The 18,804-nt window shown below is 42.4% G+C and overlaps 1 protein-coding gene across 1 annotated transcript; it reads left to right on the top strand.

The window, feature by feature from the left end:
• Window positions 1-9,489: 9,489 nt before the first annotated feature.
• LOC1275644 (arginase, hepatic) lies at window positions 9,490-11,574 on the top strand. Its single transcript, XM_314912.5, has one exon. It carries the CDS (start codon window positions 10,383-10,385, stop codon window positions 11,469-11,471), a length of 1,089 nt encoding a protein of 362 aa, XP_314912.5. The 5' UTR covers window positions 9,490-10,382; the 3' UTR covers window positions 11,472-11,574.
• The last annotated feature ends 7,230 nt before the right edge of the window (window positions 11,575-18,804 follow it).

Genomic DNA, 18,804 nt, shown 5'->3' with positions numbered 1-18,804 from the left:
ACCAGTTGTTAGTGTGCGGAGACCATGTTACAACATTAAATTCAAGTACGGACCGGACTAACGCGACAAACAGTTGTTTTAAACAGAAAGGGTCATTAAAATCAGATGTCAGACGATGAATAAAACCAAGCTGCCGATATGCTTTGTCGATGACGTACGAATATTGTTGACGGAAGGAGAGTGCTGAGTCAAGAATAGTGCCGAGGTCCTTAGTTTCTATGTTACGTGGGATTATACACGAGTCAAGATTATAGTCTCGCTTGATAGGGTCTTTTTTACGAGTAAAACTAATCACGCAACACTTATTGACACACAAGGATAGCGAGTTCGCAGAGCACCAATTGCTAAATACGTCTAGGCTGTGCTGGAGAGTCGAGCTGTCCGAATCATTTCTAATGGTCGCATAAATCTTGATATCGTCCGCATACATAAGCAAACATTGATTTGGGAGCGCAAATACAACATCATTAATAAATAGGATAAACAATACTGGGCCAATGTTACTTCCCTGTGGGACACCGGACGAACTAACGAACACGTTGGACAAGCACTTATTGATTTTAACACAGTATGATCTTTGGTTTAAATATGATTTTAACCATATGACTAGATTATTATGAAAGCCAAGCCGGCTCAGTTTCGCAAGGAGTATGTCATGGTTAATCCGATCAAATGCTGACATGAAATCAGTATAAATTGCATCAATCTGTGACTTGCCGTCCATTGCCGTAAGGCATTCAGACACGAATTGAACGAGATTGGTCGACACCGATCGTTTGGGAACAAATCCGTGCTGGCTTGGACTGATATAATTCAAGCCACCCCTGACTAACGCTTCCTGGACAAGAATTTCGAGTATTTTTGCTGATGCACATAGGGAAGTTACGCCACGATAATTAGATATAACATGTCTCGGACCTTTTTTATGAACGGGTGTCATCCACGAAGACTTCCACATAGTAGGATATGTAGAACTGTGCAGAGAAAGCTTAAACAGATGAACCAGTGGCTCTGAAAGATAAGTTGAGCACTTCTGTAAGACTATTGCTGGGATCCCGTCCGGACCCGGGATAAATGAGGGTTTAATTTGTTTGATTGCATTTACTACCGATTCATTTGTGATGACAATATCATTTATAGACATATCTAGAACATCCGCGGGTGTGTGCTGCAGGGCAGTTGCAATATTAATTGGTGACGAAGATTGAAGGTCGAAAACTGAACTAAATTTTTTGGCAAAGAGCTGACTGATTTCAAGTTCACTTGTGGCTTTCTCGGTGTCTAGTGACATTACTGACGGGATTTTTGCATTTTTCCTCTTACGGTTAACGAAAGAAAATATTTTAGTCGGATCGTTGGATATACTTCGTTGAAGTTTGTTGATATAGATTCTATACAGATGCCTGTTGAATCTTCTATAGTTGCCACTAACAGTGTTAAACAATAGTCTGTCGGAGTGAAGATTAGACTTTATGAGACAATGTAAAGCTCTATTTTTCGCAGATTTAAGTCTTTTTAACTCTCTATTGCCCCACGGGGGACCGGAAGCTGCACGCTCTTGTAAAGTAGGGCAGCATTTTTGAAGGACTAGACCAACCTTAATTTGAAAGGAGTCGATTGCCGAATCGATTGATAAGGTGGGATTGCTATCATAATTAAGGAATGACCAGTCAGTATTGGCAAAAGCGTCAATCATTTTTGGGAAATCAGCTTTTCTAAAATCGAGATGTCTCAAGCTGTTCGATCCAGTGGCTTCCGTAGCAGTCTGGGTTGTTGATGGAAGTGTAATATTGACCAGCAAGCTCGGATGATATCGGTCTTCCTCAGTTAAACAATCTATGGAACGGAAAATTCTCATACCATTCTCAATTATACGCGGGCTTACGAATATAAGATCAAGTAAAGACCCATGATTGTTTACATTATTATTGACCTGAGATAGTCCCACAAAGCTGAGAGTATCAAGCAGTTGGGAGCAGGCTGGGGATACACGGGATCTCTGAATGTTGACATGTAGAGAACCGTGAGTGTCACATAGCCAAGAAAGGCCTGGTTGATTGAAGTCTCCCAACACGAGGATCGTGTCTTGTGGATATTTCTCAGAAATTTCCATAAGTGATGAACAGTAAGCGGCAACATATTCGGTATTATTACTAAGAATCGGTGGAACGTAAACGGTACCGATTATTACGAATGAAGTGCCAACACGCATGCGGATCCAGATACTTTCGGTTGATGAGGTCGCAACAGTGATTACTGAGGGACGATGCATGGTTTTAGCCGCAATCAGTACCCCTCCCCCTCGGGTTTTCTGGCTATTTGAGGAGTTACGGTCCATTCGGAAAACATCATATCGGTCATCGAAGAGTGCAGACGAGGCAATGTCATCCTTGAGCCAGGTTTCTGTGATCGCGATGATATCAAAAGAACAGCTTGAAGATGCACTGAAGAAACTCGAGAGTTTTGTCCGTAGACCTCGGGTGTTTTGGTAATACACGGAAAGCTCAGATATGCAAGAATAATTTTGTCGAAAAATAGTGGAGGCAAACCCTGCTGGGTTGACATTAGCGCCACGTATTTGTGTGAGTGTTGGATCGGCATCATTTTGATCGTTCTGCTCATAATTTGTTACGGATTCGTGATCATTTGGGTGAATTTGGGTAAGAACATGAGCGCATTCATTCGTTGATGGAGGAGTAATATTCAGGTGAGAGCAATCACTTTTAATGAAAGGTGAGCCGGATTCCGTGTTCTTGTGTTCAAGTGCCGTCCTCGTTTGATAAATATGCGTGTGTGTGTGCGTGACGTTAGAGATTAGTGCAGGATTCGGTGGAGCAGAATGTGCACGCACACAAGCACTACTTAGTTCGTTTGCGGTGTGGGTGAGGCTCGTGGAGTGTGTGCCGACAGGATTGTTCGGTTCGGCGATTGCGGTGATCGCGTATTTTGTGTCGCAGAAAAGGTTGTAGGGGATGAAAGTCCCGTAGGTGGGTGTAGGCGAAAATTTGCAGTTGGTTGTTGCAATCGGTAATCAACAAATTCACGCACCGATAGACCAATTGGCCAGGTGTCCGGGGAGAGTGCACATTCTCTTATAGAAGCAGGCACTAACACTTTGAATGACAGGAATGAGAGTGTTGCTGTGTTTGTGCCCCGGCGTACAAGGCAATATGCTGTGACGTCTTCGATGGATAAAGCTTGCTTGACCATTTGAACAATTTGGTCAGTGGTGGTATCCGGAGAAAGTCGGGAAATGTACAAAGCACATTTCTGCACCGAAGATTGAGCAGGAACTATTTTGATCGCGAATGATGCGGTGTCTTTTTTTGTGCCAGTGATTGTGGGTGGTGGGCGAATCTTACGGTTGGGTTCATCGATAGGCTGTGTAGTTTTGAATTGGCAATTATTGTTTAGGTTGTTGATGGAAGTAGCACGAAATGTAAACATTGAACGGTTGTCGTTGATGACATCAGAAAACAATCGTTTCGGTGGATTTGTGCGGCGTATTTTTGCGGGTGGGTGACTACTTCGTGGCGTATTATGATCGAGCTGAGTCATACGTGCGAATCCAGTTCTAATCTCGTTTGTTAATGTTAAAGCAATAAGCAAAAACAAAGTAATTCATTTCTTTAAATAATTTTTTAAGAGTCGATAATATAAAATCTAAAAAAATTAACCAATAAATCCGATTAGGTGCCACTAAGTTCAATCATTTTCTATAGATTGACCCATGTTCATGGTCCACTTTACGCGTGCGTGTTACAGATTGATGTAGTTTTTTTTTTATTTTAGCCCAAATTTTCTCAAAACTCTATTTTTTGTGCGCTTTAATCTTTGGAAGTGAGTTTGATTTCTGAGATTTTTTTATAAAATTTGTAGAATTGAACTTTCGCAATGAAATGTAGATCTTTGTTCAATCTACTGATGATCCCACATGTCTTAGCTAACTTCGCTATAACGTTGATGTGAGGAATAAAAGTAAGTTTATCATCTATAATTATTCTTTTTTAATTTTAGAGACTTGTTCTATGTTTCCTTGAAAAATGAAAAAAACAAAAATTTGAAAGCGGATTTTACCGTTTTTCGTTTGAAGTCCTCGTGCATTTTGTTTTCTTTATGTTTAAATTTAATTTTTTACAACTCAATTGTTACAAATGTACAAACCTTGTACCTTAATAACTGTTATTTAACGAATTTTCCAATAGACTGCGCTATTCAATGCATCCTTTTCAATATAATGCGATGAAACACTAACGTAAGAAATTATTCTTTGTTATCTTTACCAGAACCAGTTATTTTTTAGAGTAGACTCATTGATTTTGAGATAAAACCACAAAACATCCTTTTTTGTGGAGTCTTTTTGTAGGATGATTTTTACCACCTTTTATTGAAAGGCTTCATTTTATCTTTTGCGTATGAATCTGAGTTGAGTAAGAATTGAAATCTGAAGGTCCAAGGTAGTATGCTGCTTAGTATGCCGCTTGCCAGCCTTACACAATCGATGTAGCGCCATCTGTTGGCAATATTTGGATCTTGAGCTATTGTATTAGTTGTGAAAAATAAAGCAAGAAATAAAAGAATGGGAGATTTTGGTTGTGATGAATTCCGTATAATACCACAAACATAAAAGATAATTAAATAATATGATATACCTACTGATTAAGAAAGTCTGCGAATACAATAATAACCTAACCCTCGTGATGCAGTCTTCACAAGAGAAACATTCCTTTAAACAGCACAGTCTTTGACTCTGTTTTATCTTCATAGCGTGAATTGCATGATAAAAGTTTGATTGGCTTACGGACATTCCTATCACTATCGGCCCACCGGTGCAAGCTCGCTGAAGACTTTACCCAGAATCCCATCTAATCCCAGGCAGCACCTGCGGGGCACATTCTTGTGAGTAGAGCTCGTGCAAATTAATTGAGGTAATGTGTTACCCTGCAGTCTACCGTCAGCACGGAACCGAACCCACCCCGTACCGAGATTGAACAACATCTTACGACGCAATCTGGACTAGCTCGTATCACATGCAACCATCGGGAGGAGTGAGTGAGGAGCGTGTTCGTAACATTCCCGAGCACTTGCCGCTGGTATCGAGGAATGTGCATCCTAATGGGCAAAGGAATCAATGCAATGCTTAATGTACACCAGCGGCGTTAGTGCATACCGTGTGCGATCGTACGCCAAAGGGATAAACGCAGCAGACTCAATCCTAACTCTCCTCGTTTGGTGCAAGGACTCTTCATTTCCTTCATCCCTACGGCATGAACAGGGCAAGCATTTTATTGAGCAGTGTATGGGTGTGTGTGTGTGTGTGCTATGTGCAGGGATTAGAATGCGCTTGTTGCATTTTCCAACAAGCTGGCACCGTAAGTGACCTTCCCGGGTGGACGGGACGATTCTCGCGTCAGTCAGTGTACTTCCCGGTAGTTCGATACAGGCCGGCGTAAATGGTCGAGGAAGCGTCTGTTCTTTTACTGATTGCCTGCAGCAGCGGCTAATCTTCCCATCACCAGCATCATAGATTTCCTCCCCAACGAGGTTGGAAAGGGTCAGTACCGCAATGCACCAATGGGTAGGGAAAAAGTGTGATGAAGAACTGTGTTATTAAAAACGAAATGAGTTCGATGTGAATGTGGTGTGAGGAGCGCTGCAGGGTAAGGGTGGAAAATATGCAAAACACGTTACACGAAGTTGGGGCGAACACAGGCAAGCGGATTTACTCGCAGGGCGTTATATTGGAAAGCTGAAGCTTATCCATATTTGCTCGGACGGATTAGACGAGTCTGATCCCGTGTCTCGGGACGAGCGGCTGTGAATATTTTTGCGATAATATGCAAAATGCAGAAAAAAGTATATCACTCTAAAAAAACATTGCGTGCGCTTTTTTCTGTATTTGGTAAGCTGGATTTGAGATTGGCAATTTAAGATGGCGTAAAGGTCAATATTAAAGATAGCAGGGTATAAAAAAGATGGAAAAAGAAACGATAAGGTTCGAATAATTTACTGCTAGTCGTCGACGTTTTAAAATGTCCTGCAGATTTAGTTATACAAGAAAGCAATTTCAAAACGGGACACTTTATTTTTGACGTCTCTGTTACGTCAATTTTGACTTTTGTAGTAGGTAAAACATGTAAACTGTATGCGATTACGAATTATCCCACATGCTTTCATACTGTTTGCGTTATTCTCATTGATTTAATTTTTTTATGTTAAATTTTAACGCTTTTCTATTGATTTTAATGTTCGATATTTTTAAATATTACAATTATTATTATTTCAAATAATTATTAAATATAAATTATTTTAAACGTGCAGTTCAAAATACCTACATTTTATAAATTCTTAAGGCCGGGCTACATTGATCGTACTCCTGAGTGTAATTTTTGTGAACGCGTACGCCATCTAGCGGCGGCGGGTCGAAGCTAGAGGCTGGTATAATTTATCTGTCAAAAAGTGTTTTGGGTCCAGGAGGCTATAATTTTACCCAATGATAGAAAGATGTTGGAAGATGGGGAAAAATGTTGCCTAGCGCTTTGTATGAATGACGATTTATCCACCAAAAACAATTAACGGCCTTTTTTGTTGCAATTTATGGACGTTTATAAACATTTCATACGGCATACAAGTAGCCTGCTCGAAACTTGATGAGACACCAAGTATGAATAATTTTGACACATAAATTATACCGACATCTAGCTTGCGCTGGTCGTCGCCAGATGCGCTAGTGAAAATAAAAATTACACTTGCGAGTACGACCAATGTAGCCCGGCCTTTATGTTTCCCGAGATACGTACAGCAAAGACCCATACAGACATACCCCAGTTTACAGAAGACATACGTCTTGTATAATCACCTCAATTGTTTGGATTTAAGAAAAAACTCTTATATTTTTGAAGTCAAAGTGTTTAAACAATTAAAAATTAAAAAAAAAAATCGTTCACGTAAACTGAAATTTCGTATAAATCATGCATTCACTGCTTTTTATTTGCATCTTCCACTTATGGTTAGTTATGGCTTTTATCATGCCTCGCCAATTGGGTTGGCTTTACTTTTAAACATGCTACTTATTGCAAAGCAATAAAAGAGATTCTTTTATGTTCACGTTTTAAACCTTGACTTATCTTCTTTTTGTAAAGTTATGAACAGCATGAATGTATACATACAAATAAGCAGTAGCTAATTAAACAATTAAGGTTTATTAATCTCAAGTGATGAAATCGTTTGAAACAAAAACCATCATAATGAAATTCGTCATGAAATACAATCTATCTCCTGTGCTTTAAAAAAAAACCTCCACAGTAAAAGAAACAATTACCATTTGGTGTATCCAGCGGTCCATAATAAATTCCCTACGTGCTTTTGGTTTCGTTTCGCAGCGGGAATGTCATTTAACCAATTAAAAAAGAGCTCTACAAGGAAAACGACGACCGAACTGCTCCGCCCAAGTAGGCAGCTTACCGTCAAATGAAACCTTAATTAATTATGAGGCAAATCATTAAAAACAAAAAGTGTGATCTGATCTACCCGCGGCTGGCGTGCGTGCGTGCGGGCATGCCATGTGTAATATAATCACATCGTGATTTGGGCGTAGTACGTGAATTTTAACTGCCTACGGAATTGTTTGCCGAACATGTGAGTGAAATCAAATATTTGCATTCGCTTTCGCTGTGGCAAAGCGTAATAGTACCGCGCAAGCGGGCGCGTATGTTTGTGTGTGTGTGTGTCAACGGGTTTGAGTTTTCCTGATTTTCTTCCCAAATGATCGGGGGAACGAGCGCAATGGGCGGTTGAAATCAGCGGTTTGAGAAGCAAGCACAAATTTTAATCAAGTTCACATCACTTTCGAAAGCAGGTAAAGCGAGTTGGAGTTGGACGACGTGTGTAAGCGGCAAGGTGAGTGTTCCGCCCGTCCACGTGCGCGTTTTTCGCGCAAAGCGGTACGGTACGAAATGAGTATTTAACTTTGCGTTTTCTCATTTTTGTACCATGCCTGGCAGGGCCGGGACGGAGCGAAACGGGGGTTTTTTATCGTTGAAATTAAAACGATAACAGCGAAAGAAAAGCAAAACAATATGACATTTCTGGTCGCTTCATTCCTCGCTTGTGGCCTGCTGATCCTGCCCCCATCTGGTTAATACAGTTTCAGCACTGCGTGTGCGTGTACGTTTGTATTTGTGGCGCGCGGGTATGTGTGCATATGAATGGGAAGATTAAATTAAAATGATAATCATATTTTCGTCATTCGCGTAATGTTGCGCCATCAAGTCGGTCCACTTCGTGCAGGTCGAAAACTGTGGGAAAATCAACACTTTTGCACCGCACATGATGTCTGTGGGCAGAATCACGTGCGTGGACAATGGGAAACACACTTGAGACCGGGATTGGGGAATACAATTTTTGGAATACGATTGAAACCAGCCGTGGACAAAATGTTTTTGAAAAAAATAACTTGAGTGTGATGTGTGTTTTTGTGAGCCATTGAGATTAAATTGTATTCTAATCGAGTGTTTTAATTATAGGTTTAACCTTTTGTTGTATTTTGAATCAACCACCCAAAAAGAAGGTGGTTAAAAGTCTAATGAACAATACACTTCAACGTTAGTAATTGCTTCTGAAAGCCATTCAAACGGGTGGAGGTTTGAAAAGATTTCAAAACACCTTGATATTGGTTGAGATGGGTTAGTTGAACGAATTAACACCTCATTTGTAACGACGCCAGCCGGGATTGCCAGCCAGTTGTCTTGAACTGATTGCAATCATTAACGCTTGAGACGCACACTTCCCTTTCGGAGAGGAGATTCCATGGAATTGCTTCCATCACATACTGCCATTCACAGCCAATAGTGGGAAAAGCGATCGCTTAGAGCTCTGTCAATAAATCGATCTAAACAACCAAACACATTGAGCGGAAGTTAGGCAATGATTTTGTTTGTTGTTTCTTGCAGATCGTCTATCGAAACTCAGACAGCTGTGGGTGGTGTGTTTTCTTGCGTTTTTAGTCCCTCTTCTAGTGATTCCAATGAAGCGCACGTCAACGTACTGCTCGAACCTCGAATCTTAGTCAATGGTGGCTGCAGTCTTTAGGCGTTCCGAATACCCCCGGGGCCGTTGTCGTACACCAGTTTCTAAGCGTAAAGACGCCAATCAGTCCTGTGGGTGGGTACGAAAAATCTTCCCGAAAAAACACTGCTGGGACTTTTCCCCCCAAACGAAATGTTAGCTGTGCTGTACTGTCGCTTGCCACTTAATTAGAACTAATTATAATGGAAATCAATTTTAATTAGACGCTTAATGGTAGCATCTTATTTGGCACAGTCAGCGATTGACTGTATGCTGGAGCGGTTGGGCGGTTCAGTACAAAAACTTCCCTCGCCGGAAGAACAACAACGCCAAATCCTTTGCAGTTGTCTGCTGTGCTACAGTTCACAACTAACCTGCTTGTGGTTGTGAGTACTCGACTGATTAATCCACACCGAGCACATTAGCACACGGTGAGTCTCGGAGCGGAAATGAGCACACGGTGTGCAGGGCCGTGTTCTGCTGAAATATAAATGATCTACAAGGCGTCAGCATTCCGTAGTGAGTGATTGTGAGCACCGGTGGGAATATTTCTAGCCGATGATATGTTTTGCCATGGCAATGGCAGTGTACGTTGAATTATAAAACAAAGCGCAAAATGAACAAGCGCCTCGGTTGCGGATTCATTAGCTCAGACACTGGTACATCTGTTGCAAGGCAGTCGGTGGTCTGGATAGTCGAGAAGCGCTTTAAAGACGACGTTTGGTACAAAGGATTGACAGTAACTGAGAGTATTTAAAGGGAAATATGTGAATTGTGATGATTAGAGTTGATCTGTTATTTATTTGTTATGGTTATAACCAAGAACATCTTCTAATTCTATTCCCACTGTGGTCAATGAACTTTAATTCTGAAACGCAATTGTAAAAGACCGTATGTTCGCACAAGCTCTACCAAACAAACCAAACTGAAATGGTTTTGTCAGAGATCGGGTAAAAATGATTCCACTCGCACTGTCTCTCTCCCACACGGAGTCGTAACTTCCAAGACGATCTTTTGCTGGATCACACTTCCTCGTACACATGAAATGAAAGTGACAGTCACAAAACGAACGACGACCAAGCCCATTGAGCAGCAACGCTTCGGGCGGGCGATAAGCGCTGTCCAGATTTGTTGTTCAAGGGCAAGGTTATCTCGTGTTTAAGCGATTAGGCAAGAGCTACGACGGTTGAACGATTGTCCGTAGCCAAACATCAATACCGTCTTCAGTCGCAGTACTCAAACTCATCGCCGGCGGTTGGGCATCTCTCTGTGCAAAACATTCTAACCGCTCAGTCGCGCAGTGCAGTTACAATACAATGTTGCCACGGATAGCTTTGGCGAGGCTGGTAGGCCGCACCGGTGTCACGTTTGGAGCGTCAACCAGCAGCTACTGCACCTCCACGGCCGATCACTCGTTTGCGACGATCAAACCGAAAAAGATCAATTACGAACGCATTGGAATCGTCGGTGTACCGTTCGACAAGGGCCAGCGCAAGAAGGGTGTCGGTTTGGGGCCCAAAGCGATCCGTGAAGCTGGCCTGATCGACCACATCCAGGAGATATCGCCCAAGCTGAACATTAAAGATTACGGTGACATCCAGTATGAAGCGCTCAACTTCCAGGGCCGTAAGGTGGGCAACATGAAGAAGCTGGAGCACGTGGCCAGCTGTAGCAGGAACTTATCGCACCAGGTGACGGAGGTGCTGGATGACGATCGGTTGTGCATAACGCTCGGCGGAGATCATGCGATCGCGATTGGATCGATCGATGGTCATCTGCACCACAGCAAGGATGTGGCCGTGATTTGGGTCGATGCACATGCGGACCTGAACACCAACTCGACCTCCCCGTCCGGGAACATTCACGGTATGCCGGTGGCGTTGCTTGCCCGCGAGCTGTGCGATTACTGGCCGTACATCCCCGGCATGGACTGGCAGGAGCCGATCATTTCGATCAAGAACCTTGCCTACATCGGGCTGCGGTCGGTCGATCCGTACGAGCGGGCAATCATCGAGAAGTTTGGCATCAACGCGTTCGGCATGCGGGAGGTGGAAAAGTACGGCATCCGGGAGGTGATGCGCATGGCGCTGGAACGGATCGATCCCAACGGTGAGCGGAGTTTGCACGTGAGCTACGACATCGATTCGCTGGACGTGCTGGAAGCACCGAGCACGGGCACAAGCGTCCGGGGCGGACTGACGCTGCGCGAAGGCATCTACATTATGGAGGAAGCGTACGGGACGGGCCGGCTGGCCGCGGTCGATCTGGTGGAGGTGAACCCGGCCATCGGCACACCGGAGGACGTGCGGCGTACGGTGGAAGCGGCCATACATCTACTGGTGGCAGCCTGTGGTCACAGCCGCAAGGGTGACATTGCCGACACGTTGGATTTGATACAAAAGTGAAGAGTGAGGTCCGATCGATCGGCTGGTGCCCCGTGTGCTCTTGTTTGTATGTATTTACCCGAATGCGAGTGACTCAATAAATTTTCCTTCTTGTATACACGTACTTTCTTCGGCCACGTTGGATGAGGAAACAGCACGCCTGGACCATGTACGCACGGCTGGAAATAACTAATTGGTGCGGTTCGGATCGTCAAACAACGGAAGCATCTACCCGCACAGGAGTCACTCTAGGCAAGCGGTTTCGTAAAACTTTACCATGGGGTATTAATTTGTGCGGTTTTGTTCCTGTACGTGTTTGTGTGTGATTGAGTCTATCGTTCAAAGGCAGCTGAGTTTTCGGGGCAAAGTTTTCAAAAGGGAAACAGAAAAGAGTAACGCAAAAGTCTGGCTTTGGGGTCGTCCGAGACTCGGGCGTAAGAGTTGTTGAACGTAAATTTCAACTACCGCCAGCAACATCGTGTTTTTGGGGGGTTAGAGGAACGAGTGCGTACCGTACGAAAGTGTTATTAATCGAACATTCCACACTGTTAGGGACGTTGGTTTGCGTTGGTTTGCCGTTGAAGTACTTCCCATTTTTCCAATCGGTTTGGCAGTCGATATATGGGGTTCGACTTCAAAAGCGTACCTGCCGGAGATGGTGGGGGCAAAAAGGGAGTGCGTTTTGCATGACTCCACACTCCAAAGAAGCTGCAGATTGCAGAGGGAATGCTTGTTTGGTTAGCAACAAAAAGACACACACACACACTGGAACATTCGGGCGTACGGGTGGCCCATTCTCGAGCAGGGCTTGCCCTAACCTAAAGTACTTCGGTTGTGGTTTTGTTTTGCGCCCCTGCCCTGGCCCTCCCAAACCAAAAGCGAAACAAAGCGTAACCTAAACCGATTCATACACACGTACGTGTCGGGCCACAGCACTCGTCTGGACGCACTTGATAAAAGGTAATTTATGATTTCCTTCTCCAACGCTACCGGCAGAGGAAGAAGGGCCGGAAAACATTGAGAGCATTATTTAATGTTTCCTCAAACCTAACGGACGCTCCCTCGTGCTTCCTCCGCCGGACATGGACCACCTTCCTGTGGTGAGGGTTCCGAAGGAGATCTTCCACCCCGGGAGGCCCGCCATGGCCATTTCGAAGGTGATGCATGCCTGTGGTGCCGTCTCCCATTGCCGTTCCGTGGTTGTGGCGTTTGGTTTGCAGTGGTTTTTGCAAAGTAGTGTACGATATGTGTTGTTGCCAAATTAGAATTTAGACTTTTATTGCTACGCTCCGGAGTGGATGTATGATATGTTTTGTTCGTTTGTTTGTTTGTTTTTTTCCTACCACTTCCTTGCCAGATTTTTGGAGCAATACAGAGGTAAGGATGGAATGGATGAAATCCAATTTGAAAGCTTCCATTGAAAGCTGTTGTTTCTTTTTTTTCGGTGCTCAAAATGAATATATGCTCCGACTGAATGCAAGCTCCATATTGGTGCGGGGGACAATGTTTCACCGAACCGATGCTGATGCGTGTGGGCAAGATTGAGTGTGTGCAGTTTTACGGCTGCACCACCAGCGCTGTACAACAACGACCACGATGCCGTTGCCATGCTGAGATGTTTTTCTTGTTTGCGCACTAATCGTTAAATGGGAAGCTTTTGGGAAAACGAAACGAAAATGGCGGTATGTGTTTATGATGACTTCTTTTGTGAAATTTTACGGGGCAGCAGCGGTGGGACAGGCCAGCATTTTGCACCATTTGAAAGAGGTCGTACAAGATTTATTATTGCACCGCACGCGTTTCGCTCCATCCTCCTTGTGTTTTCGTTCTTGCTCTATGAGTTGGCTTTGTATCATAAAGCTTCACATTGCCCTGCTACACTCGGGTCTGCTTTTGTGAACCGTCCGTTTATGTTTCTAAATTTTTGAAACAATAACTTATACTTAGCAGCCCATCAGGAGTGTAGCTTTACATCGAAGGGAAACGAATTTAATGTGATCACTTTCTTGGCTTTTTCTTTCAATCATTGGCCAGCTGAGGAGAGCTTTCTGGAATCGCTGCCCTTTTACACAACAATGGGCGCCGTTTCCGGTTGGGATTGAGCAGAGCACAATGTACGGGCGAGAAGGAAGGAGGTCGCCTTTCATCTTGTTCAATGCCTTCAAATAGCTCTTCATTAGGAAGTGCTAGAACAATGGCACTAACGGAGGAAGGGCCCAAACCGATGGGTTAAGGTTGATGAGTGTGACCTTCCGCAGGTTAGACAGGTGATGGCAACGAAGGAAGCTTCCATCAGTACGGTACCAGCTGCTGACGAAGGTTGTGGTTTGAGTGTGCCGTTACAACGAGCTCACTGCTCAAGTACTCGGCAGTGACGGTAGGGACACTGACGACCACAAAACAAGCACATTATCGTCATCAATGTTTGGGGTGGGAAGGAAGAAACTTTCGCCCGGCAGAGGTTGAGGTTCCAACCAAACCAAACCAACGTTATAACCAACCAAAACACACACAAAAAAGGTCAAAACTCATTACAAGTGTAATCTCTCGTCATAATAATTAATTATCTTCACGCAAACGGAGTGCTCGAGTCACGCGGGAGGTATCGAGCTCGAGTCGCAGAAGGAGGTGAAGCAACCAGCAAAAGACTCTCGGTACCAAGAACGTACGAAGCTACTGTCGCTCAGGGAACGCCAAAGGTATCATAAAGGCTGTGAGCGGAAATGTACGATGCTTGGAAGTCAATTTTGGGAAGCATTCTTGTGGGTAGCTGTCAAGGTATGATACCGTTTGCTATCTTGCTGGTCTGGAAGGACATGGTTTTTATTCGATTTAAGGACCACTTTAAGGGGATGGACAGGAAGCGCTGAAGTGCTGTGTGGGATGAAAGGGCTGCGTTTGCAGGGACAGGGAACGAAATGTCATCTCGCCAAGCGATATCATTTACTTGTTTATAGTGTACCATTTATCAACGGAGTGTACGCATGGTACTGGTTGATGTTTGCATTGGGTTTCTACGTACTGTTAGATCGGAAGAGGTAGATGTTATTCTTGACAGACGACAGTCTTCGTACAAGAAATGTAATAAAAGTAACAGTCTTCCTTTTATTTCACAGCATAGTCTATAATAGCGCGTGTCGTAGCAGCACTTCACAATAAGGACCACGTAGAATTTTGGAAGAGAACAGTTATTACATTGCACTCAAATTGATATAATGCATGTTATAGGGAATGCTTTACAATGTCAAGTTTTTTAACTAGAATTTCGAAACTGTTCCAATATACAGTAGCTTTATAGTACACCCAACTATTTTGGCAATCATTTTCCAACATCTTGGCCAATTTACCAACTAGACTTAAAATTGTGATACCATTCGATGGATATTCTTTCAGAGCATCAACGTAGTGTTTAATGTGAAAGATGATCATAATAAGCCTGTCTTATGATATTATTGTCAAAAGGTTCAAAAACTCCATAATTTGAAGTCAACGAACAAACGGATTTGAGGCTATAATTAAGTTATATTGAGCAGCGATAATTACTGGCCTTCTCAGGCAAAAGGATCTAATGGTAATTTGTCCTAGTTTGTATAATTTCGAAGCTGTCAGAGTTTGCGTGCCAGGCGACAATTTGTAAAAAAGTGTGAACAATTAGTCGAATAATATACTTTTTTAAATCCGCGCTCAACAAACGACTTGGTAACGCCTCCACAATGTGTAACCTCTTTTAACGCAACATTTAATGCTTTCAATTCGGCATTATTTTGCTTTCATGTTTTGTTTAAACTTAAATTTGGCCAAATTCATGCCTAAACACCTTGTACGAATTGAGAGAATCATTAAATCAATTAACAAAGGCAATGACAACATAATTGATGCCAAAAGGATAAGTCTGGTCAAACAATATAAATTTTACAGACAGCTAAAGGTATAGAAATGTGAAAATTCTATACAGCGGTACCATAAATTTATTGAGCTTCTGTAGGTTTTTTTTGTTTGTTCGATTCGTTATTTATTGAATCGACATTATTGACAATTTCTGCTTCTTATTCTATTTGGCGTAACGTCCCACGGGGATATGCTGCCCTAGACAGACTTTACAGGCTTAATTCATTACCACTTAAGCCGAATAGTCAATCCTTGCTACGGGGGGCGGTCCATTCTAGGCTTGAATCCATGACGGGCATGTTATTGAGTCGTTCGAATTATTGACTGTACCACGAGACCACCCTGATTTAACAAACGCATTGTTATAACCCCAGTTTATCCACCAATTAGACAAAGCAGTTAATTTAATTTGAACAAAATGTTTATTTTGTCTTTTTTGAAAATAATATTCCGTTCTTCACGGAAGGTTACTCTCCAGTCGTCACTCGAAAGATTTTTTGTCGTTAGCTAAAATTATGGAAAAGTCAAACTTTGGAATAAACAATAGCTTGACGCAATGGTCCAAAACATCTTATGATTGCATTTCTTTAAAAGCACAACTAAACCATACACATCGCTCCGCTGGTGCCATTACACGATGATATTAGTGCAGATTATTGAAGCGCATGATTTTCATAAGGCAATGTCAATAACAATAACGCCCGATGTGCATATCCACCAAATTTGAATGCGGCTTTTCATTTTGCAATGTGCACGTTGCATATTTGATGTCCTACGTGTGCCATGCCTTCCATTAAGCGGTTGGACCTAAATGACCTTTTCCGTGCTTTCTGCACTCCGGGAAAACGCCAAGGAAAACGGTTTCGAAGCAGTCCGTAAGTACAAAAGCATTTCGGGCTGCGCCGTACTGCGCGGGCACGATACCGGGGTTTTCGGTCGTTTAATTTTTCATACCACTTTCGGTGGAACTCACTTTCATCGAGTGCTTTTCTTCGTCAATCACAACTCGATGCGGTTATTCCTGGTTGCACGGTTTTGCCCCCGCTGCTTGGTGGGTAAAAGTTTTCCCTCGTGCTTCGCAAACGAATTTCATTTGATGGAATGAAATTATATGCCTACTTCTCAAGGAAAGGCGAGTTGCTTTTTTCTTCTTTCCTCTCTCTCTCTCTCTCTCTCTCTCTCTCTCTCTCTCTCTCTCTCTCTCTCTATCTCTCCAATATCGTTTCGTGTTGGAGGTAAATCGAAATAAAATGAAATCGCTTGCCAGGACGGTCGAATGTCATTCGGGACGGAGTGGATGGCTAATATACTTTTTTTTTTCTTATTTTTCACTCACCCACATTTCCCGGGAAAAGTCCTCGATTTCAGTTTCCAAGGCTCGGCACCTTTCCGGCCATGCAGCGGTCTCTCCGTACCGACAACCACCATAACCGGGGCGAGAGGCTTAGGGGCAAGTTTACAAATCGAGCTCATTATCTTGAAGTTGCTTCGGTTATCGTCCGTATTTTTGGCAATCTCTTGGTAATCGTGCACCGTAGCCGTAACTGGAAAAGACATGCCTAGGGCTTTCTTTTTGTTCCTTCCTGCTCCACCGGTGGTGGTTTTCTTCGTGTGTGGTTCGGTGTGAGCTGGACCGGTGGATGAACGCTTCGCACTGCCCGAGCTGCCCACCGATGTCAGGCACCATTTCATTGTTTATGAATAATTTATCATATAATTGATAGCGGTCTGTTGGAGATTAATGGAATAGCCGTGTTTGCTTTCAATATGGATAAACAGTGTATTCGAGCTTCGAATTCGGTTTGGTGTGTGTCCACATGTATGGATGTATGTGTGTGCGCTTTTGCTTCTGGTTGCTTCAGTAAATTGGTAGGGAATGTGCTTGAAGTCAAAGCGAAGTGTTCTGGACGCTGCAGCAAAAGCTGGACGAAAGTTTTCAAAAAAAAGTGACACTCGTAATGAAAAGATGTGTGTAGGTAGCTGGTGGTATCCTCCATCAGTGTCAGTGGGGGGCTTTTTTGATTTTGAAATGTTTTCCAAAGAATAAAAGAGAGAGAAAGAGAGAGAGAAAAACTTTGACAAAAATCCGCACAAAAACTGAACAGTGTCAAATGAACAAATAAGTGCTTTCGATTGTATTGACGGAACATTTATCATCGGTTTTGTGGGAGGATACAGAGATATTTTGAGATTGTAAAAATATTATCAATGCGTAGGTTTAATATACCATTCTTTTGAATTTGACTGCTGATATAAATAGGATTACTGAAACAAATTGGATAGATTGGGTCAAAGCCCAAAGCCCTAGGCGAACCATTAGGGATTTTTTATTTCCTACTAGTAAAATAAACTATAGAAAAACGGTCAAAAATAGTGAATAACAATAGCATCCAGTTATATGTTTTCGGATATTAATGGACGTAAAAGATAATCAGTTAGCAGTAATTTTATGTAACATTAAATTGTTATAAATTAAAGAGCGTTTGACAATTGATCACAATGGCAAAACGATTGTTTTTAGAACTACACTGAATTTTAACTATTATTTGGTATAAATAATAAAACAAAGAGAACTGAAAGCAATAATAATGATAGGATATTTTTTTAATCAATTATTTACTATTATACATTTTTTTTCCTTCATAAACTAAAACTAGTATTGTAGTATTATGAATGACAATCAATCAACTCAGTTAAATATATTATTGATGTTGTTTGTCTTTTCCATACCAAAAGACAAACAACATCAATAATATAATTAACTGAGTTGATTGATTGTCCGACACAAATTTTATTATTTTAAAATATTTTGTGTTTTTATGTATTTTTAAACGTAAAAGTTCAACAAATTGTACTCTATTCTCCATTGAACTTGTTTTAAAGCTCAGCTATTCAGCAATTTGGCCAAAATTAATTGAAATTGCAGATTTTTCACTATTTAATAGCAAGTGTTTCTTCTTCTCTTTCTGAGCCAAACTGAACACGTTCGGCTTTTCACTGACCGATCGGTTCCACTTAATGAGATGAACAGTTGCAGTTGAAAACTGTGCCTAAAGAAGCTGCAAAAAACAAAGAAAAAGATAGATACCACTACCAAATTCGCGCACAGAATTCATTCAAACAATGGAACACCCCGCTGGTTTAGAATGGCTACTCCTGCATTTCCATCACCGTGTGCCACTGCAAAAGCTCGTATTCCGTTCCATTCTAGTGAAGTTTGCTGAAGAAGATTTACGACAAAATCCTGGCAAGAATGGAAGTTTTTGTTCCACAGTCCTTCACTCCACAGGAATCGATGGGTGGTAATTTTTTTGTGTTCCATCTCTTTACCTCACCCCTGTTGGTAATGCATGATCCGAGGCTATGTTTAATAACCCAAGCCCGGAAGCTGGACATCCCCACTGGCAACGGTACGCCGGTGGAAGACTTCCTAATGAATTGCCGCAAGGTGGACGGTGCGGATAAT

Source organism: Anopheles gambiae, chromosome 3 (assembly GCF_943734735.2).
Source record: "Anopheles gambiae chromosome 3, idAnoGambNW_F1_1, whole genome shotgun sequence".
In the NCBI taxonomy this organism is placed as follows: Eukaryota; Metazoa; Arthropoda; class Insecta; order Diptera; family Culicidae; genus Anopheles; species Anopheles gambiae.
Note: the sequence above shows the minus strand (reverse complement) of the source record. Positions and strands in the feature narration are given on the sequence as shown.

Bases quoted from the DNA above. Each gene is read 5' to 3' on its own strand.
- LOC1275644 (XM_314912.5), top strand. From the start codon at position 10,383: ATGTTGCCACGGATAGCTTTGGCGAGGCTGGTAGGCCGCACCGGTGTC.